Source organism: Podarcis filfolensis (genome assembly GCF_964270895.1).
Source record: "Podarcis filfolensis genome assembly, chromosome: 15".
Taxonomy (NCBI): Eukaryota; Metazoa; Chordata; class Lepidosauria; order Squamata; family Lacertidae; genus Podarcis; species Podarcis filfolensis.
Genome location: NC_139618.1, coordinates 11,201,861 through 11,223,843, shown reverse-complemented (window position 1 = coordinate 11,223,843; position 21,983 = coordinate 11,201,861). Strand labels below are relative to the sequence as shown.

The following is a 21,983-nucleotide window of genomic DNA, read 5'->3' as shown; positions in this document are numbered from 1 at the left end:
ATAAAAAAAAGTTGGAATTTTTTTTTTACCCATCTTCATAACTGACTTCAAGGGGCCGAGCGAGCTTCAGGGCCCCCCTAAAATATCTGAGGGGGTCAGGGCCCCCCAAAGTAGATGAGCATTGCTAGTCAAATGGTGTGCCTGCATAGTGCCATGTGATTGGGGTGGGGCTTGCTTGGATCCCCCCAATATTTTATTCAAGGTGGCAACCCTGGGTCAGACAATCCTCTGGTTAAGTATGGACTGACGGTGGCAGTCCCTTCCGCCCCCCCCCCCCCCCATTGTACTCTATTTGTCTGGTTTAAATACTTTTAAAAAGAAACACTAGAAGGCAGAGCAGGAGGAGCATTGAACCTGCCCACCAGCAATTGGCACGTTATACAAAAGGTAAAGGTAAAGGGACCCTTGACCATTAGGTCCAATCGTGGACGACTCTGGGGTTGCGGCCCTCATCTCGGGTCATGTGGCCAGCATGACTAAGCCGCTTCTGGCGAACCACAGCAGCGCATGGAAACACCGTTTATCTTCCGGCCAGAGCGGTACCTATTAATGTTCACATATGTACTAGGATAATAATACAGTCATACCTCGGGTTACAGACGCTTCAGGTTGTGCACCGTGCCAAACCTGGAAATACTGGAATGGGTTACTTCTGGGTTTCGGCGCTTGTGCATGCACAGAATCACTAAATCGCTGAATCGCAACCCATGTGCGCGCAGACACGGCGCTGCGGGTTGTGAATGCTGCAGGTTGCGAACTCAGCAGGTTGCGAACGTGCCTCCCGCATGGATCACGTTCGCAACCTGAGCGTCCACTGTATCAAACTTTAAAAAAGAATATATCGATTAGGGTGTTTTCGTATATATTCAAGAGATACGGATGGCGCTGTGGTCTAAACCACTGAGCCTCAGTGGTTCGAATCCTTGCAACGGAGTGAGCTCCCGTTGCTCTGTCCCAGCTCCTGCCAACCTAGCAGTTTGAAAGCACGCCAGGGCAAGTAGATAAATAGGTACCACTGCGGTGGGAAGGTAAATGGCGTTTCCGTGCACTCTAGTTTCCGTCACGGTGTTCCATTGTGCCAGAAGTGGTTTAGTCATGCTGGCCACATGACCCTGAAAGCTGTCTGTGGACAAATGCCGGCTCCCTCGGCCTGAAAGTGAGATTAGCGCCGCAATCCCATAGTCTCCTTTGACTGGACCTAACTGTCCAGGGGTCCTTTACCCTTTACATTTACAGTATATATTCCTTTATAATTGTAAACTTTTCAATAGACTATTAATATCAAAAGAAGAAAAAAAAAGAAATAATAAGAACGATAAATGATAAGAATGGCAGTTGGGCAGCGAATGAAGCAGGCCGACAGGTAACCTGGCTGCCATTCCACACCCCCCCCCCATGGTGGTGAGATGCATTTATATTCCAGTCTTGCATGTATACTTGTAAATTACCACATGCACCTGTTATGCAAATGTAAACTTTCTTTTGTCCTTGTTTCCGGTGATCTGCTTCCTCTTTCTTTGCCCCCATCCTGCAATTCTGTCCTTGCAGCAATCCTGTGAGTCAGATTAGGCAGAGCAATATCAACTTGGCAGCCCAGGGAGCCTCGGGAACCCAGATCATTCCTTGCCAGCGAACTTGGATGCAGCCTCTAGCACATGTCTTCTGGAGCCAGGAGCCCACAGCACAGACATAACACACGCCAGGCAGCTTCTAGTGTCGTGTCTGCTGTGCTCTGGAGACACACGCCAGGTGCAGAAAACAGAAACCCAGCACACACACACACACCCAAAAAAATCCACAATGTGCAATGTGGGGAAATGAGACTTCTCCTTTTTAACGAGGATAAAAGCTGCAGCCTACTAGCTGGGTCGTTTGACAGCGAGGGGGCACTATCTCAGGCACAGTCAACAAGCATCAGGGCTGCAGGGATTTAGCAGCGACCATGGGAGATACCTATATCCGACATATTGAACTGCTGGGCTACGAGAAGAGGTTTTTCCCAAGCCAGCACTATGTAAGTCTTTTTGTCGTTGTTACCTTATTATTAACTTACCTTTCCTCCTCAAAGTGGCGCCTACAGTTCTCTTCCTCCTCATTTTCTCCTCACAACAACCCTGTGAGGTAGGTTAGGCTGAGAGTGAGTGACTGGCCCGTGGCCACACAGGGAGCTTCGTGGCATTGTGAGTGGGGTGGTGGTATTGTTTTGCTTTTTCTGTTTTAACTAATTGTTTAGGGAAGTTTTTAATGACTGGTGTTTTAATGTACTTTTAATCTTCGGTTGGAAGCCGCCCAGAGTGGCTGGGGAAACCCAGCCAAATGGGCAGGGTATAAATAATAAATTGTATTATTATTATTATTATTATTATTATTATTATTATTATTATTAGTGCTTTTGTCTTATATATTTTTTCTTGTGAACCGCCCTGAGATCTTTTGATGAAGGGCAGTACAGTGGTACCTTGGGTTAAGAACTTAATTCGTTACGGAGGTTCGTTCTTAACCTGAAACTGTTCTTAACCTGAGGTACCACTTTAGCTAATGGGGCCTCCCACTGCTGCCGTGCGATTTCTGTTCTCATCCTGAAGCAAAGTTCTTAACCCGAGGTACTATTTCTGGGTTAGCGGAGTCTGTAATGTGAAGTGTTTGTAACCTGAAGCGTCTGTAACCCGAGATACCAATGTATAATAATAATAATAATAATAATAATAATAATAATAATAATGATGATGATGATGGCTGAGTAGGGATTCGAACCCTGGTCTCTCTCAACTCTTCCTAGTCAGGCACACTAACCACTGCACCACACTGCAGATGCACCACAGATGGATGTACGATTGTTGGGAAGTACCTCATTCAACTGGGGGTCCAGATCAAAGGGGAAGGGAAAATATGCCTGTGAGAGACGTCCTTTTAGCTAAAGAGCTTTTCTATTCATCTCATTTTTGCTCCTCGTTATGTGGAAGATGCATCTTTTTAGTTCTGCTTTTGGCCCTTGCGGTGTATAGTTTTAGAAACCACCCTATTCTTAGGACAGTAATTTGTTTTCAGTGCTCTGTTTTCAATTGTTGTGACCCACCCTATGGCCTTAGGCTGAAGTCCAGGTAAAATAAATAAACATTAATAATAATAATAATAATAATAATAATAATAATAATAATAATTAATAATAAAAAGTGCTGCCCACCCCAAAAACCGCCCAGACAAGGCAGAGACAATCTATATACTGTACTATCTAACTAAAGTAGTTCTCTAAGCGGTTTACAAAGATCCAATAATTTAAAAAAAGCATCAGTTAAAACTAAAAGTCAGTCCTCGAATCATTGGATGTCCATGAGTTTCCAGTGTTATGAGAGGGGGAGAAAAATATTTTTTTCTGTCCACTTTCTCCAGGCTGTTCATTGTTTTATATCCCTCTCCTGTTGGCCCTTTCTTTAATCTGAAAAGGCAGAGAGTGGAGGAGGGTCATCTGGCTGGGAGATCCTGCTTAGATCTAAGGATGGAGGAGACATAGCTTCAGTTTTCATTTCATCCTTAGTCTGTCAAATCTGCACCTCGTACACCAGAATCCTTGGAAGTTTGCCCTTCTCTGAGGCTCCTAACACACATCTACCAACTGAAGAACTGGTACAAAAGATCCGTACATTAGTGTAAACTGTGTGCAAAGCCATGTGGAAATTAATGCACCAAAATGCATTCTATTAGGTGTGGTGTTAGCAAACTCCTTGCAAAAAAGTGTACTCTAGGCAACAAAAATGAGCGTATTATGCTCACACGCATTTTTGTGTAGATTTTTTTTTAAATTCAATATTATGCAGAAATGGCAGGAACCAAGCCTAAGGTTGGAAGAATGAGAAACCGAGAGGATCTGAAATTGACGGGTGTGTCTATGCCTGGTTAGGACATCACTCCCTGACCTCCCCACTGTTGTTTGCTATCGATTCTGGACCCTTCTTTCTTTCGTTCCCCTTTGCCGGTTAACAGCAAACCCTGAGCCACCCACTCAAGCCTTGGCAGGGATTTTCTGGGCCTTCCTTCTTTTTATAACACTATTGCACCATGATGATCTGCAGGAAGAGGATAGATAAGTCATTCTGGGCCGCCCAGGGAACTTCAGCATTTAAGGGCTTGGCGATCAACACTGCTGCAGATTCATAGGGGTGGGGTTTTCTGCAACCAAGAAGAAAGAAAGAGAGAGGTCATCGGCCCTCTTTTCCACTTAGATTAAACATGATCAGCCTCTGCTTGGAAATAAATGCAGTGGTACCTTGGTTCTTGAACTTAATCCGTTCCGGGAGTCTGTTAGACTCCTGAAACCATTTGAAAACTAAAGCTTGGCTTCCGATTGGCTGCAGGAGCTTCCTGCACTCAAGCGGAAGCCGTGTCGGATGTTCAGCTTCCGAAAAAAACTCGCTTCCAGGTTTGCGGCATTTGGGAGCCAATTTGTTTGGTAACTAAGCTGTTCAAGAACCAAGGTACGACTGTGGTTTAATTTGCAATTTCACTGTTCTGAACTCACAAATGCCTGCAAGGAAATCCTCTCTGCTTTTGTCATACTTTGATTTCCCCTCTCCTGCCATCCTTTTGAACAACCAGGAAAGAGCTAGGTGAGAGGCACTGGGCTTTGCATAGCTCAGGGATGGATGAGGAAACCAGTTGGACTACAACTCCCATCATTCCTGGCCATGCTGACTGGGGCTGATGGGAGCCTGACACCCCAAAAGCCCCAGTTTCTTTGTCCCCAAGATATGGAAAGGCCACATTCAATGTGTGAGTGGCGGCAAGTTTTCAGGTGCCTCAGGTGTCAATGCTCATGCCAAATTTGGCCTCTGGGAAAAAGGCAGGCCAGAGCCCAGGTGATCCACATTGAGAAGATAGCACTGGTGTTCGCTTGTTGTGTTTTTAAAAAGCTGCATTTTCTTCAGCCTGAAAGAACAGAAAAAGATGGAAGGAGCACAGGGGGGCTCCCAGATGACTTGTTTACTGAGCACGCACCTGGATTTGTTTGCAGGGAGATTAGATGACGTTGCGCTTTCCCATCACTTTGTTCATTGCAAATGTCATCTTTTGAGGAAGCAGGTTTGTTGCACAACAGCTCAACTTTAATTGTGCAATTGGAATTGGCCGGCACTTGATTGAAAGTCCCGCAGACCGCAACAGTCTGGAAGTGCCCCAGGGGTGAAGCAACAGCCAGCAGGCTTATGATTCGAGTGCTCTATCATGTGGCTTCCCTGTAGAAAAGGGGGGGGGGGAACCATGTGAACAAAGACAGGAAATTCCACCCCATGTGCATTGCTTGGGAATACCCTCGCTTAGAGGAGGCTGCGAGGGAACAGCCACCATTCTAAAGCACAGCAAATGCTTTGCGCCCCCCAAATCTCAGGTTCATTCCCAGGGATTTCCAGTCCATGGGAAGCATGACAATAGGAGATAATGGATAGCTCAGTTGGTAGAGCATGAGACTCTTAATATCGGGGTCACGAGTTCAAGCCCCACATTGGGTAACTGATCTGTTGAAAACTTGAAAAAAGGACAATACACGTATTTTAGTAAATTAAGAAATCTTTCATATTGTGGGCTGTGTTTTTTTTTAAGATTCCTGCATTGCAGGGGTTGGCCTAGATGACCCCCCAAGGTCCCTTCCAACTCTACAATTTAGTGATTCTATGACTCTTTGATTCTTCTGTGCCGGCTGCCCCCCAACACAAGGCTGTAACACACCCATAAGTCAACCCTGCATTTTACGACATGAAAAAAACAAACACCAGTTGTACAATGAAAAACCACAAGTCCGTTTCCAGATTCAGATATGATTCCATTAGTGAATATTTATGGACTGTTTTCAGGATGTCTACATTAGTTGCTTATTTTAGAACTGGGAAAACTGAAATTGTTTGGTACTTAAAACTTTAGTTTCTAATGAATGTTTCTGTAGGACCAGAAGCGCTCTAGGATTCCAGCGTCAAAGCAGATAACACCTATTTTTAACGCATTTTATTTTTGAACATAATGTGTGTAACATTCGTCATTAATGGAGTCTCCCTGCACATCTAAATTCGGCGCCCTCTGAACAGCCTGGGATGAAGAGTCGGGTTGGCTGGGGGAGGCCATTTGAAAGCTTTTGCTGATTCTGAACAACGGTCTGTTCTCCTTGTCAGGTCTACATGTTTCTGGTGAAATGGCAAGATCTCACCGAGAAAGTTGTGTATCGGAAGTTCACCGAGATCTATGACTTCCATGTAAGTAAACTGTTGCGTCTCTGGCGCCTTAAGAGTGTCTGGCTAATTTTGATGTCTTTCTGTGCTAGGATGGTGCATTCATTACATTGCCAAAGAAGACTGAAAGGAGGACTTGCATAAAATGTGCATGGACACCTGCAGATTTAGAAATAATTGCTGCTATTTCAGATAGGCCTCCTTCTCACCTTTGAGGAGTTAAATCATAGCAATCATTCCTGAATCTGCATCTATACATATAATATAATGCCAGGCAAACCTGTGGCCTCCTTTTTTTTTTCTTTTTAGGGTGTGTATGCCGCCCTAGGGCAACTTTGTGTGGTTGCTCCTCTTTCTTAGGAAGACAAGATATCATTTTGAGTAGTATTCTGACGCGGGTGGCGCTGTGGGTTAAACCACAGAGCCTAGGACTTGCCGATCAGAAGGTCGGCGGTTCGAATCCCCGTGACGGGGTGAGCTCCTGTTGCTCGGTCCCTGCTCCTGCCAACCTAGCAGTTCAAAAGCACGTCAAAGTGCAAGTAGATAAATAGGTACTGCTCCGGCGGGAAGGTAAACGGCGTTTCCGTGCACTGCTCTGCTTCTCCAGAAGCGGCTTAGTCATGCTGGCCACATGACCTGGAAGCTGTACACCGGCTCCCTTGGCCAATAAATCGAGATGAGCGCCGTGACCCCAGAGTCGGCCACAACTGGACCTAATGGTCAGGGGTCCCTTTACCTTTACCTGGGCAGCCTATTGGGAATGTGAGGTGGAAGGCAGTGGGGATCAAGGGTAAGTGGAGCCATCAAAAAATACTCACTCGCAAGTATTGTGAGCAAACCTTACAAATCTCACTTAAGCTGAAAGGAAGGGCAGCCGAGTAGGTGGTCAACAAAAGAGGATGATTCCTGCATTGTTCTCCTTTTAATGCAGCTGGTTGGAATTTCTGAGCTGCCTGGTTTAAATATTATTTCATGAGATAGTCATATGATGAGAATTCAACATTTGAAGTCTTTTCCTTTTTTTGCAAGCCGCAAAGGGGAAGTCTGCGGCTGCCTTTGCCGTCAACCTTGTGCCTTGCTCTTTTGTTTTCTTGTTTTGGGAAGGCTGAGGTGGAAACCCAGGGGAGGGGCAGCCGCTGTGTCACTCTGGGGCACTCAGATGTCTCTCCATTCAGTCCCCGTGAGACCAGTGGAGGCTGGCCCACTGCGACAAATGGGGCACTGCCTCACCAAACTCAGTCTGCTCCCAGCCAGCCTCTGCCTGCCAGATTTCTTACTTACAACCAATCAGGGTGAGGCTTTGCCTGTCATCTGCTCTGGCGCCACCTACTGCCAGCCTCCTGCCTTCCACCCTACCAGTTACCACTTCACACAGGACAGTCCCTGCATCTTGTTGCTGGTTCCTGTCACATGGCTGTCCCACTGCCTGGTCATGTCCGGCTCTTTGGCCACAAATTTAAGGCATTGCGACACAATGTAAAACAGTCATGGCTTCTCTCAGATCATCCTGGGACCTATAGTTTGTTGAGGGGGCTGAGAGTTGTGAGTCAGGGGACTTTGGGAATTGTAGTTCTGTGTGGAGAAATGGGGGGGGGGGAGCCTCCTAACAACTCCCTAAACAAACTGCAGCTCCTGAAATTATTTTGGGGGGGGGGAACTGTTTGAAGTGATATCACAGCACTTTAAATGTATGGTTTCAATGCAGCCGTTGTTGAATGGGGATTTGCTTTTTAAAAAGTAAATTGCGGACACACACCCCTCCTCACAATCTGCATCAGAATGCTGTAGAAAAGGATGAAAGATTAAGGGACTCCTCTCTCCCCGCCCTGCATCAGGGTCCCAGTCCAAACTTCCGCTCCCCAGTGGCGTAGCGTGGGGGGTGCAGGGGGGGCCGGCCGCACCGGGCGCAACATCTGGGGGTTAGGGTTAGGGGGCGCAAATCCACAGGTTAGGGGTGCAAATTACTTGCCTTGCCCCGGGTTCTGACAACCCACGCTATGCCACTGCCGCTCCCCTGTCTGCAATTTACTTTTTAAAAGCAGGGGAAGCAATTGCTAATTGCCAAAGTGATGGGAATGGAGGTCCCTTATTAAATTACTGGCTGGAAGTGACTAAACGCACCCGATGATTTGTTTTTCGTCCATACTTTCATCTAGAATTCTAAGGCTGTTCTTGCTTTCTCTCCTTTCTCCAGAAAACTTTAAAGGAGATGTTTCCTATTGAATCTGGGGACATTAGTGTTGAGAACAGGATCATTCCTCACTTGCCTGGTAAGTAAGCCAGTACAGCTGCCAGTTCTAGGTTCTTGGCATTGCCCTGAGTCTGGAGATATAAAGCCAGCCCTGATTTACAATCAGCACTATATTTTAAATTATCATCGTGGCGAACGTGTCTGAAATTTTAAACTGCTGGCCTAAATTACTTTTTAAACCGTATGTTTAAATCACATTTCCCACCTCCCAAAGAATCATGGGAACTGTAGTTTGTTTGCCACCGAGCTACAATCTCCAGTACCTTTAAGAAACTCAGTTTCTCAGGATTCTTTGCAGGTGTGTGTTTATGTAGGATCCTTCTTCCCAGCTATTTAGGGCTTTCCTTTGGTGGAGCGTGAAAGCAGTCTTCACATGCTCAAAAAAACACCTCCCCCCTCATCATATTACCATATTTTTCTGTGTATAACACCCACCCTTGTATAAGATGACCCCTATTTTTTTGGACCGCAACAAAAAAAAAATGGGGGACAGAATTGCCCAAAGTTGTTGAGCTTCTTTTGAGGGGGCACGGGAGTCACCGCTGCCAATCACTCTACAGCCTGCCCACCAATACAAATTGCACGCATAGCCACGGCCAACAACCGTCTGCATGCTTGCTGCCAAAAGCCCACCTGCACACTCAACGCAACCACAGCTGACTGCACACACACCTTGCCGCTGCCATAAATAGCACACCCATTTGCCACGGCCAAATGTCACCAGGCCTTGCTGCAGCAACCAGTCACATGCACAATCATCTCTGCCAATCTCCTGCTGGCAGAAAAATGCAGTATATTATTTCACAAGATTTAAGGCTGAGCCCCAGTACAGTGGTACCTCAGGTTAAGTACTTAATTCGTTCCGGAGGTCCGTTCTTAACCTGAAATTGTTCTTAACCTGAAGCACCACTTTAGCCTATGGGGCCTCCTGCTGCCGCTGCACCGCTGGAGCACAATTTCTGTTCTCATCCTGAAGCAAAGTTCTTAACCTGAGGTACTATTTCTGGGTTAGCGGAGTCTGTAACCTGAAGCGTATGTAACCTGAAGCATATGTAACCCGAGGTACCACTGTACTTCAACATTTCACTGGCAGCACCCAAATGTTCTCTGGTTTCCGGTAAGCTCTGGAAAATGGGCAGACTGAATGTTCCTTTTGGAAACGTGGCAATGTAGAGATTGTAGTGTCTTTAGGATACATGGTTTACTGACACATATATACAACCTGAGCTTACGATGGAGGGGCTCACAGCATCAACACCCCAAGAGGGTCTCATTTCTCCCAAAGACTTGAATTCAAACAGAAATCAACCACTGTGCTCTGACCTTCTCTCCAACTTGCTGCTTTTTCTAGCCTGCAACCTTTTCCCCCCTCTAGGTCACATCACAGCCAACTCTCAGCTCTGCCTTTGCCTTCTAACTAACTCTGAATTGAGGGCATGGTCCCACCCATTTGCTGTCTGACCCAGACTCCACTCTCCTATTTACTTTCTTAACGGCCTATTCCTTCGTTCTCCTAATGGCCCATCTCCCAGGCGATCGCCTGAACACAGGAAGCTTGGGTATAGGGATTAGCAGTTTAACCCCCCAAGCCTTGATTATATTCTAACGCCTACTGGACCCAGGAATTTAGTGGTGCCTGGCACTCACAAAGTCATAACAGTGTCATTGCTCAAACGCTCACTTCCTATGTAGTAACCAGGAACACATTTAGATCTTTGGTTTGTCCAAATCAGTTGTCTTGCAAATGCAGTGGGTTTTGGGTTGGGTGCTGAAATAAATGTTCTGTTGCAGTTGATGGACCAAGTAGCCACATGTGGTTTAAAAAAAAATATGTTCCTGTTCCCTTTTGGATCCCGTTTACATAATGATGAGAAACGGCCAAGTCTTGAACCAAGTCACAAACTGAGACACAAGCATATGCTGTCTGTTTCAGTTTCTTTCAATTTCTCATTTTCCCAACCACATCTGTGTATGATTATTTTTTTATTTTGAAGTTGGAATTTGAATGCGAATTTCTCCCAAAATACACATTTTTCTATGCAAATTTGCCCAGAATATACTTCTCCTTTGTCAAGAATTTCTCCCCAAAGTAACACATTTTTGTATGTTATTCTCGCCAATCTCATGCATGTTTGTGCATCTTTACTGGGCTGGAGAACTGCACTGGTAAATTTGGAGAGGTGCAGCTTTAGAAAGGTAGCTTTGCCTGTTAGGTAGTGTCACCTGAAATGCAAACTGAATTGACTAGAATAGGCATTGACCGGACGGGATGGGGGTAGTCCTCTGGCATGATGAAATGCAAACTCCTTTGTTCCTTCCTACCCATCTATCTAGCGCCAAGGTGGTTTGACAGCCAGCGAATCACCCAAAATCGGCAAGACACGCTCTCTGAGTACACCATGGCCCTCATCAACCTGCCCCGCAAGATCTCTCGGTGTGGACATGTCTTGACCTTCTTCAAAGTCAGACCGGATGACCTGAACCCACCTATAGCAAGCCAGTGAGTATTGTCAGGGTGCTGGGAGGCACCTATTGGGCTAAGACTGGCGGGAAGGGTCCATAGGGAGGAAGGGACCCGTGTCCATCTCAAACCAGGTGTCAGCACCTGATACTTTGGGCAGCTGTAAGAAGTCCAGTGTCACCCTCCCCTAGGGCTCATTGCCACTTCCCCTCTCACTGCTGCTCCTGGTAAATGATTCTGAAAAGTGCCATTTACAGTATCTCAGTATAGCGCCTTCCCAGTGGCAGCTGCTCCCCAGCCATGTTTCTCAAACTTGGGTCCCTAGCTGTTGTTGGACTACAACTCCCATCATCTGTAACTAGCAGGAACTGTGATCAGGGATGATGGGGGTTGTAGTCCAACGACACTTATTAGAGAAACACTGCTTGGACCTGGTAGGGCAGAACATGGGGAGCCGACCAGTAGGGGGCGCCAGAGCTGATGGCAGGCAGAGCCATCTCCTTCTAGTTTCCCCCCATCTGCCTTCTCTCTGCTGAGTTCTACAAGGGCGACCCTGAGACTAAGGAGGAGGAAGCGGACAGTCAGGGCCACTCCTTGGCCTGCTTGTGAGATATAAGGCAAGCAAGCTGGCTGGAGGCAGGCTAAGGTTGGTGGTCCAGCCTCCATAGACATCTAACTTGACACTGCGTGGCAAGACAAGAGTGTATAGTTGTGGCCCACTTCACAGAAAAAGGGTCAGTTCTGTTCATGTTTATATTCCATGTTTAAAACACTCAAAGTATGTTACCTTTGTAAACCTTGCAACAGCCCTGAAAATCAGGCCAGTGTGATTATCCAACATGCTGTGAGTTCATGACTTGCTTGAGGCCACCAGTTCGAGTCTGTGGCTGGGATGGAAGACTTGACAATTCCAACAGTGTTTGCCTTTGATTCTTTTCCCCTTAGCGTCAAGAAACCAGAAACCTTTTTGATACCAAAAGACTCCAAGAAGATTGCAGCAGGTAATTAAAAAGCAGAAGTGGTGAGATCCTTCCCACTCGTCTTGCCTACCTCTTTCCCTTCAGTGGTTGTATGTTACTGCCAGGATCGCAGTCTGCCTTGCCCTCAGCAGCACTAAGGTCGAAAGAGAGCTGTGGTTGCCCTCATGTCCCACGTGCCGCTTCTTCAGAAACATCTGGCTGGGTAGTTCGTTAAGGGCGTTAGGAATCATAGCTCTGTGAAGCATAAACTGCAGTGCTCAGGATTCTTTGGGAGTAGCCATGCGCTTTCATAGGATCCTAGAGTTGGAAGAGATCCCAAAGGGTCATCAAGTCCAACCTTGGGCTAGTCATACTTCTTTGAAGTCTCTCAGCCTCACTCACCTCACAGAGTGTTTGTTATGGGGGAGGAAGGGAAAGGAGATTGTTAGCTGCTTTGAGACTCCTTTGGGTAGTGATAAAGCGGGATATCAAATCCAAACTCTTCTTCTTCTCTTCTTCGCTGCCTCCTCTGCTTTCTGGATTCATAAATTGCCACAAGGACTAAAAACACGGCGCTCTCTCTTAACTAAAAGTGGCACTGGGAACTCTATGAAAGCAGTTCTCAAGTCTATTTTTCAGATGTCACCTTCCACCCCGAACTCTGTGCCCTCTTTATCCCAGAACCATGTGTGTGGGGAGAATTAGCTCACTGTTATTCAGTGGGGAGGGAGATCCTCTGCATGGCACAAAATATACTGTATTAAGTTTGCACGTGGCGCTGGTCCCTCGCACTCCAGACAGGTCTCAGGGGCTCGGCTCCGGCGAATCCTGGCTCAGATGGGGCCCTTGAGAGTTCCCCTAATCATAGCCGCTTTTCCTCCTGAGAGCCAGTGTGGTGTAGTGGTTAAGAGCGGTAGATTCGTAATCTGGTGAACCGGGTTCGCGTCCCCGCTCCTCCACATGCAGCTGCTGGGTGACCTTGGGCTAGTCACCCTTCTCTGAAGTCTCTCAGCCCCACTCACCTCACAGAGTGTTTGTTGTGGGGGAGGAAGGGAAAGGAGAATGTTAGCCACTTTGAGACTCCTTCGAGTAGTGATAAAGTGGGATATCAAATCCAAACTCTTCTTCTTCCTCCTCCAATAGATATCACAGGACCCATCATCCTACAGACGTATCGGGCAATTGGCGACTATGAGAAGAACTCCAGCACTGAGATGGGGGTCAAGATGGGGGAACTGGTGGACGTCGTGGAGAAAAGCGAAAGCGGTAAGGAGAGAGAGATGGTGCTTATCTCTTGGGAGAGGGGCTGGTTTTACAGCGGTGGCAGAGAAGGTAGGGAACGTCCTCTTCCATAGTCATAATTTTACTATTTATACCCCCACCCATCTAACCGGGTTGCCCCAGCCACTCTGGGCGTCTTCCAACATATATAAAAGCATAATAAAACATTAAACATTTTTTAAAAAGAGCTTCCCTATACAGAGCTGCCTTCAGATGACTCGGGAGTCGCATAACTCCAAACCCTGCAACATTTCTGTGATGACAATGAGGATGTCCTAAGGAAAAGCGAGACATTCCAGGATCAAAACAGAAACTGGGGTGGCTTCTGTAAATCCAGGAAAATAGGGACACTTGGAGGGTCTGTACTTTGGCCGCAGCAGGAGGTCTGCCCCCTAAGCGGAGGCTACCAATGTTGCATCTCTGGGGCCATGCGTCCCTTGAGGTCTTCTCCTGGTGCCTTCATGGAGAGCCTCTGATTCCCTCACTGCCTCCTTGGTCATGAGATGAGGGCAGCGGTTTCCCTTTCCTCCCTCAAAACGTGCATAGAGTTGTAAGAGGAAGTTCGAAGAGCGGTGCCTTCCCCCACTTCCTCTTCTGGCTCTATGTGCTTTCCAAGGCTCGTATGATTTCTATCGCCTCTTGACTTTGGCCCAGGTCCTTTGGAAAAGCTAAGTGTGCCCACTTTCTTTCTCTCTGTCTTTGCTGGGGCAGATGAGCAGACGAGAGAAGTGGTCTGTTGGCAGGCCGAGGACAGATAAAACAAAGTCCTTCTCAGCATACAGTTAATCTGTGGAATATTATCAGACAGGAGGCAGCAATGTCCATCAATGGCAATGCTTCTGAATACCAGTTGCTGGAAACTGCAGGAGAGAACAGTGTGTTCTTGTGTTCAGGTCCTGCTTCCAAGTTTCCAGAAGCTGTTGGACTAGATGGGCCATTGGTCTGATCCAGCAGGCTCTTTTGAAGACCTAAAGAGGTGGCACCCACACTGCTTCCTCAAAAAATCAAAATAAGCCCATGGGTCTAAAGAGGTTGATGACCCGTGCAGGCATTAAGCATAACCAGCTGCACTTCTGATGTGTAAACTTTAGAGACAGGTAACTTGGTCCAGGAGGACACCGATTTATTTATCATTTGTCTCGCTCCAGGTTGGTGGTTCTGTCAGCAGACGAACAAACGGGGTTGGGTCCCTGCTGCCTACCTTGAACCTATGGATGGTCCAGATGAGTCTGAAGAACAGGATCCCAACTATGCAGGTAAAACAAACCCTCTCTGTTGGGTCTGTTGATGCCCAGGTCCCGATTAACCCTGAAGTTAAATGGCAGCATTTGAAAGATAGCCATCTTTCAGCCTCTGTTTTCCTATCTGTAAAATGGGAACAATAGCGATCCGCAGCACACATGGCTATCACGAAGGGGATTGCAATTCAGATCGGAAAGCGCGTTGTGTGCTTTAACTGTGCAAACTGAAGGATGAATATCAGTGAGATGATTATTGGATCTATTGTTGCCTTGCAAACTCCTGAGTCCTTCTTAATGGCTCTCTGCTCCTTTGTTTTAAGGGGAACTCCATGTTGTCCGGAAAGGCTACACAGCTGCCCAGGAAGACGAGATTACTCTGAAGGAAGGGGAAACCATAGAAGTTATCCATAAACTGCTTGATGGATGGTGGGTTGTCAGGTGAGGAACCAAAGAAGAGCTGGTGGAAATAAACATCACCTAGTGTGTGGCAATTGGAGGTATCTTGCCTTTGAATGTGGAGGCTCCATTTCTGTCTACTGTGGCTAATGGACATGGACTGTTCTGCCCTAAGGACTTGTTTGGACCTTTCATAAATCCCTTCCGCTAACCTGGGGCCCTCCAGATGTTTGGGGACTACAACTCCCATCAGCCCCGTGGTGGGGCTGATGGAATCATGGCTGCACTGGTGAGGGTTGATGGGAGTTGTGGTCTAAAGGACCTGGAGGGCACCGGGGTGAAGGAGGAAGGACTCTGTCTAATACAGCTTACTGTGTCCCTTATTGGCCATCATTCAAAGTGTACATTTACTGGGTGGAGGCCAAAACAGGATCACACCTCTTGCTCCCATGTCAGGGGGTCCGGTGTGATATTTGGAAGTGGAGCACACGTGTTTTTGTGTGCTGTTTTACCCACATAGGCTCCAACCAGGAAAACCTCTTTCAAATATTGTGCTGAATCTGTGGATGTCAAAAAAGTGTGTTTATCAAAAGTGGGGGCAGCATTGCTCGTGGTGTGGGAGATTGAGGTTACGTCCTCCTTCACCCTCCTGGGATTAAGGCTCTCTGTCCGCTTGCCAGCCACAGAGCTCCTTCCTCTTTTTTTCTTGTGGGTAAATTGATGTTGTTTCTGAAATCTCAGGAAGGACGAAACTACAGGCTATTACCCGTCGATGTATCTGCAGAAATCTGGGGAGCTGAATAACCCAGAGAACAATCAGCTGAGGAACAAAGGAGCCCCACCTCGAAGGTAGTGTGTGTGTGTGTGTGTGTGTGTGTGTGTGTGTGTGTGTGTTGGTGGAAGAAAATGCTTTTGGTAATTTTTGGCATGGGAACAATAATTAAAAGGACTGGTGCAAGACATTTTTCAGCATGAGTCAAATCAAACAATTGCAAACACTTCCCATTCCACATATAGAGGCGGATTGCATCACCATAAGCAACTTTATTACATGATCCACTGGCTTTGACACCTTAAAAATATACTCCGACAATTTCCTATACATGAACCAGTGCTTTTTTTTATTCTGGGGGTACTCAAGGGTATGCAATACCAGCTCCTTTTTTTTCTAGAAGAAAAGCACTGATATGAACAGTTAGGTTAAAAAAAAAAATTAAGGAAGAAGTTAAAATAATCAGAAAGCTTTTGACACAGTCGAATGAAACCTAATTTAAACTAAAGCAAAACTGAACACACTCTTAAATTTCTCAGATGTGATTGTACTAGCTCATTCTGCCCGTCGCTTCCTTGCAGCTGCAGTGCTGTCCCATATGTTACATGTGGGTAAACATCTTCTTAGAGTGAACAGATGATTTCTTGATAAGACCAGACAAAGAATTTCTCATAAATCTTCCCCTTGGGGCATCCTATAAAGGATGTTTCACAGCAGATTACATTCTCTAGCTAAACAAACAAACAAACAAACATGTCTGTATCTGACTTTCTACATGTTGGAAAGCATAACTCTTGTATAAGGGAGACACTGTCAGTTCTTCTAGATAGCTAGACCTTTGATGATCCTTTCTGAAGAAGACAATACACTGGGGAAATTTAGTTCGTTGTAGCAAACTTATATCTTCTCTAGCTTGAGCTTCATATAACCTGTCCCTTTGTGTGTGTGTGTGTGTGTGTGTGTGTGTGTAAGGTCTAAACGAGGCCAAAACAATTACTTTGGTAATAGAATTTGCAGAGTGTCATTGCGATTTTCCATATGACATGAGGGAAGACATGCTCTTTCTCCTTCTGACTTGGCAGATCCACCATCCGAAATGTCAAGAGCATCCACAATCAAGGCCGCAAGCAGATCAGCCAGGAGACGTATCGGCGGAACAGCGTGAAATACTTAGTGAGCCGGAGGAAGGTGAAGAACAACCTCATCTACAAAGGCAGCACTATCAGTAAGTACTCGGTGGGGCCTCCCCAGTACTTCGTTTGGTTTCGTTTGAAAGCAGCTTTTCCAAAGGCACCCTGTGGCAAGGAGGTAGCAAGTTGCTGTGGCCGCTGTGAGAACAGGTTACTGAAGCAGATGGGCCTTTGGCTTGATCCGGAAGGTTCTTCTCATGCTCGTATGTTGCAAAGTAGGGTCCTTCTCAGCCACCTCAACCTCTGAGACAGGAATTTACAGGCGGATTATTTATTTATTTGTGGGGTTTTTTTAAAAAAATAAAAAGGTGCCGTATTGAAAACAACAGCACAAGGCCTCTCTCCACAATCTTACAACCTAATGGGGACAATACGAAAGGAAAAGGGGATGAGCAGGGGAGAGGATTGTCAGGGAACTGCCATCGGAGCCAAGAGTGGAGGTAAGGCTCCCCAACGATGCAGGAGAAGGGACCAGCAGGGAGAGAGAGAACACTTCCTTTGGGGAAGGAAATCGGCGTGACACCAGGAAGAAAGGGGAGCAGGGAAGGACTTCGGAGAGATGGCTCCAAGACTCTTCCACAGAGGCCAGCGGGGAGAGCCCAGGATCTCTGCTGGCCATGCCCACTCTGCGCAGAAGACTTCCACGCAGGGAGGCTAGGCGGAGACTTGGCGTCAAGCAGCTTTTATGTTGGAAGAAGTTCAGGAAACACCCACTGACGGATTCTGCCAGTGACTGACACAGCCACGGAGAAAGGGCTGTCCAGCCAGGGAAAGGTTTAGCCAGACAACGTTGCCTAGAGCAGCAGCCCCCTTACGCACGAGCAACCCCAATTCCCTTTACAAGGATGATGGGCAAATTCTGGTACCGACTCAAAATTATTGCAATGACCCATCCGAGGGAGTAAGTTCTGGAAAGGGTGGCCACTGAGTCCCAGCTGTGTCCCCTCTCCATATCAGAATGTGCCAAAGCAACTACTTTCCAGTTTACACTTGATCTTCACAAAGCAAACTAGTTCAGTTCACAGTTCAAGTTTTTATCCAAAGGAGCCTTGGCAAAATAAATAAATAAATAAAACAAAAACCAAAAACCAAGCCCTCTGAGCATTGCAAACTGCTATGCTGAAGTATAAAATATGTTTAACAAGACCAAGGAAACATTAAAACACACAACAATTATGCTCTTTAAAGCTTAAAGGCCCAAGGAGTCTAAAGCAGGTGTGAGGAATTTTTGGCCATGCTTGCTAGGACTTCTGGGAACTGTAGTTCAGAGACATTTGGAGAGCCACAGGTTCCACATCCCTAGTCTAAAGAGTAAAATAAATAAATAAATCTTAAGAGAGTGGACTTGAAGATGAACAAGGAGTCGTTCTGAGTTCACCCCAAAACAGACATAATTCACATTCATTTCACCCCGAAATGGTAAGAACTGCTTTCAGTTACAGTAAAGAGATTTTCGAACCGATCCTGTGAGCTTTGTTAAATTGAACCAATTCATTCCAAGCACCTCTTGAGATGAAAACAAAGAAATTTATTGTATGCTTCTTTCATTTTATAGCGGAGAAAGACGAGACAGAGAATAACCAGTCCAAGGCTCAACCCGCCATCCCTCCAAGACCCAGTAAAGACTTGATTGTGGCCCGCTGCTCAGAGACCACAAAAAGCAAAATCAAGTGAGGAAGGAGCTTATTTTTGCCCATGGCAACATCTCTGAGGGACTCACTGGCCAGACTGGACTCCTGTGAAGTTCTGCTTTCCAGAACTATGCGCCTGAATTTTTAGCAATGCATATGCCCGTGTTTGTTGTAAAATTGTCATCAATGCAGGGTGTGATGCTGGTGGACTCTGTTCATTCTTCAGGATGTGCTTTTCCTTCTTCCCCCCAACATTAAATCTTATGGACTAGTGACTTGTTTGCTTCCAGCAGGTTTAAATGCCTACACAGAGCAATTGAGACATGAAGGCCTGTGGATGCCTTGAGTGTTGGCTGGTCAGTGGTGTAACTGATGCTCCTAAGAAATAAATAGTGCTGGCCGTTAGCTTTTGCTAGCTACTAGACAAGAAATATTCCATCAATCAATTTTCTGATAGCAGGAGAAGGAAGGAAAAATGATATTAATACTTGTCTGACATATAGCACAGGCTCTTTTGTAAATTGTGTTTTTGGTTAATATGCCCAAGTATATCTATATATGTATATGTTTAAGTACACAAATGTTTGATAAATAAATAAGTGCATGTGAAACCTGCGTTTCCCGTCATCTTGCACAGGCAGTTCTGGATAGGAAACTCTTGCAACAGAAAGGAAATCCTTGGCATGTAACTTTCTGTTTTGCAGTCTCTGTTTTTTGCAAAGCCTCTTGCCTAAGCCCGGAGAGAGAGGAAGGAAGGAATTCACAATTCTCTACTGTCAGAGGGAAGATTGCAAATTATTAACAAGAAGTGGGATGTGCAACAAAATGTTGCAGGGGTGTTCTTAGCAGTCCTCCGGCTCAGGAAGTTCTTCAGGACACAAAAGATGGAACTGACTGCCTGGCTTTTCTTTCTAACTGGGGCCAGGTCCACACCATACATTTAAAACACTGTGATACCACTTTAAAAACAGTCATGGCTTATCCCAAAGCATCCTGAGAATTATAGTTTGTTACGGGTGCTAAGAACTGTTAAGGGACACGCCCAATTCCTCTCACAGAACTACAATTCCCAGAGTTCTCTGGGAAAGAGGGATTGATTGTTAAACCAATCGGAAACTGCAGCATTGGGAAGGGAATCAGGGTTCTCTTACCCACTCTCAACATCCTTAGCAAACCACAGCTCTGGGATAAGCCATGACAGATTAAAGCAGTAGATGTTGTGGATGTGGCCTGACACCAACCTATGGCTACCCAGAATGCCTGGTTCTCACTGGACTTCCTTATTTGTGCCCTTTATATTGTACTTTCCCAGTCTAGGGCTTCTCCAAGTAAGTCTGCTGGTATCTCCAGGGAACCAGGTTGGGGAAATCTGATTTCCATTGCGGCATCCACGTGCGTGGTACTTTATGAAGTACAAGGGGAAGGGCGAATGCATGCTCTAAATACGACCTTGGTCTATGTCCAAGTATATCTGTGTCCAAGAGGAAAGGAATGGGAGGTCATGGAGCAGGGCAGCCAACTTGAATACTATATTGTGGGGGCCCAAGTAAGCCCCGCCCTGCATAATCAGTCATATTATGCAGTGCACACACAACATTTGAATGGGAATGCCCATAAACTTTGTGGGGAACCAGCCCCCTCAAATACAGTGGTACCTCTAGATACGAACGGGATCTGTTCTGGAGCCCCGTTCGCATCTAGAGGTAAACGTATCTAGCGACGGCACATCTGCACACGTGCACGTCGCTTTTCACTGCTTCTGTGCATGCGCATGACGTCATTTTGAGTGTCTGCGCATGCGCAAGCAGTGAAACCCAGAAGTAACGTGCTCCGTTACTTCTGGGTTGCCACGGAGCACAACTCGAACCTGCTCAACTTGAAGCAAATTTAACCATGTGTACATACCCTCCCACATTTTTCTGACGAAAATAGGGCTGTCCTAATTCATAATTTTAACAATGATAATCTTATTATTTATACCCCACCCATGTGACTTGCCACGCTGGGCAAATTCCAACATATATAAAAACATAAGAAAGCATTAAATATTTTAAAACTTCCCCATACCTTCAGATGCCTTCTAAAGGTTGTATAGTTACTTATCCTTTTGACACAGGGAGTCACATAACTCCATACCCTCTAACATTTCTAACATATGAAAATAGGGACATCCTAAGGAAAAGCGGGATGTTCTGGGGTCAAATCACAAACCAGGATGGCTTCTGTGAATCTGGGACTGTCCCTGGAAAATAGGGACACTCATGTTTACTCGGAAGTAGCAGAGGCTGGTCCATCAGGGCAAATGGGGCACTGCCCCACCAAAACACATGTACAGCTTAAAATGCAACAAGCTCATCCTCTCTGCTTTGTGTTTCAAGTTGCATCTGCATGGTGTTGAACATATCAGAGAGTGGGTGGGGATGTTTTTGCCCCATGCGCATGACAGCTGTCTCAAATGTACGCACCTGACTTCACTATGAAGTGAATGTGTCTGAAGTGTGGATATAAACAGGCTTGCAGAGGAGCCAGAAGCATCAAGATTCTAGTACAGTGGTACCTCGGGTTACAGACGCTTCAGGTTACAGACGCTTCAGGTTACAGACTCTACTAACCCAGAAATAGTACCTTGGGTTAAGAACTTTGCTTCAGGATGAGAACAGAAATCACGCGGCAGTGGTGGCATGGCAGCAGTTGGAGGCCCCATTAGCTAAAGTGATACCTCAGGTTAAGAATAGTTTCAGGTTAAGAACGGACCTCCGGAATGAATTAAGTTCTTAACCCGAGGTACCACTGTACTGTGCAGTGTGGTATAGTGGTTAGAGTTCCAGAGTAGGACCTGGGAGACCAGGGTTTAGGTCTTGCTTGGCCATCAAGCTCAGTGAGTGATCGGGGGGGCGGGGCAGTCACTGCCTCTCAGACAACCTCACAAGGTTGTCGTGTGAAAGTTATGGGAAGGAGGAAAACTCCACCTTGAGCTCATTAGAGGAAACGTTAGAATATAAATGTAAATTTGCTCTGCAGTTAGTCCCACTGGGATCAGTGGAGCTTACACAAGTGTACACAAGATTGCAGCCTTAATGGAATAAGAACCTCCAGTGTTTTCCCATGAATAGTTCAAAAGTATTTTTAATGGTTCTTTTTGGTATTTAATTGCATTAATTTTTTTATTATACTTTAATGAAGGGAAGCAATGCTCATTGGTGCATTTTATGCTTTAAAAGGGTTGAACTACACACGCTCAGAAAAAAAAAATCTACTGTGGTCTGAGGAGCGAGGTGTGGTCATTGGTATAAACTATCCTCACATAAAACAGGCATTGCCTGTTTTAATTAGAACATTTGTTTTGAATGTGGGTTTTTTGTGCTTTGTTTTAGGAACGCAATTCTATACTAGTTCACTCAGATCCATTGGGCTTACTCCCAGTACATTTTTTCTGGGGGGGACGCAGGAGTATGCATACCCCTAAACATTTTGTGAATCTAAGTTTGGCCTCATTGAGGGGCAGTATTTCAATATGAAAATGAGAGTACCCCTGAAAATTTTTTTTTTAAAGCACTGCTTACTCCCATAAAAATGAATGGATAACCAT

The 21,983-nt window shown here is 45.9% G+C and overlaps 1 protein-coding gene across 1 annotated transcript; it reads left to right on the top strand.

Moving 5' to 3' along the window:
- Nucleotides 1-1,648: 1,648 nt before the first annotated feature.
- Nucleotides 1,649-19,005, top strand: NCF1 (neutrophil cytosolic factor 1). The gene is made up of 11 exons (XM_083587898.1): nucleotides 1,649-2,014; nucleotides 6,156-6,236; nucleotides 8,407-8,482; nucleotides 10,798-10,963; nucleotides 11,870-11,925; nucleotides 13,027-13,149; nucleotides 14,313-14,420; nucleotides 14,726-14,843; nucleotides 15,543-15,650; nucleotides 16,656-16,798; nucleotides 18,319-19,005. The coding sequence occupies exons 1-11, from the start codon at nucleotides 1,943-1,945 to the stop codon at nucleotides 18,435-18,437; spliced, it is 1,170 nt and encodes a 389-aa protein (XP_083444024.1). The 5' UTR covers nucleotides 1,649-1,942; the 3' UTR covers nucleotides 18,438-19,005.
- The last annotated feature ends 2,978 nt before the right edge of the window (nucleotides 19,006-21,983 follow it).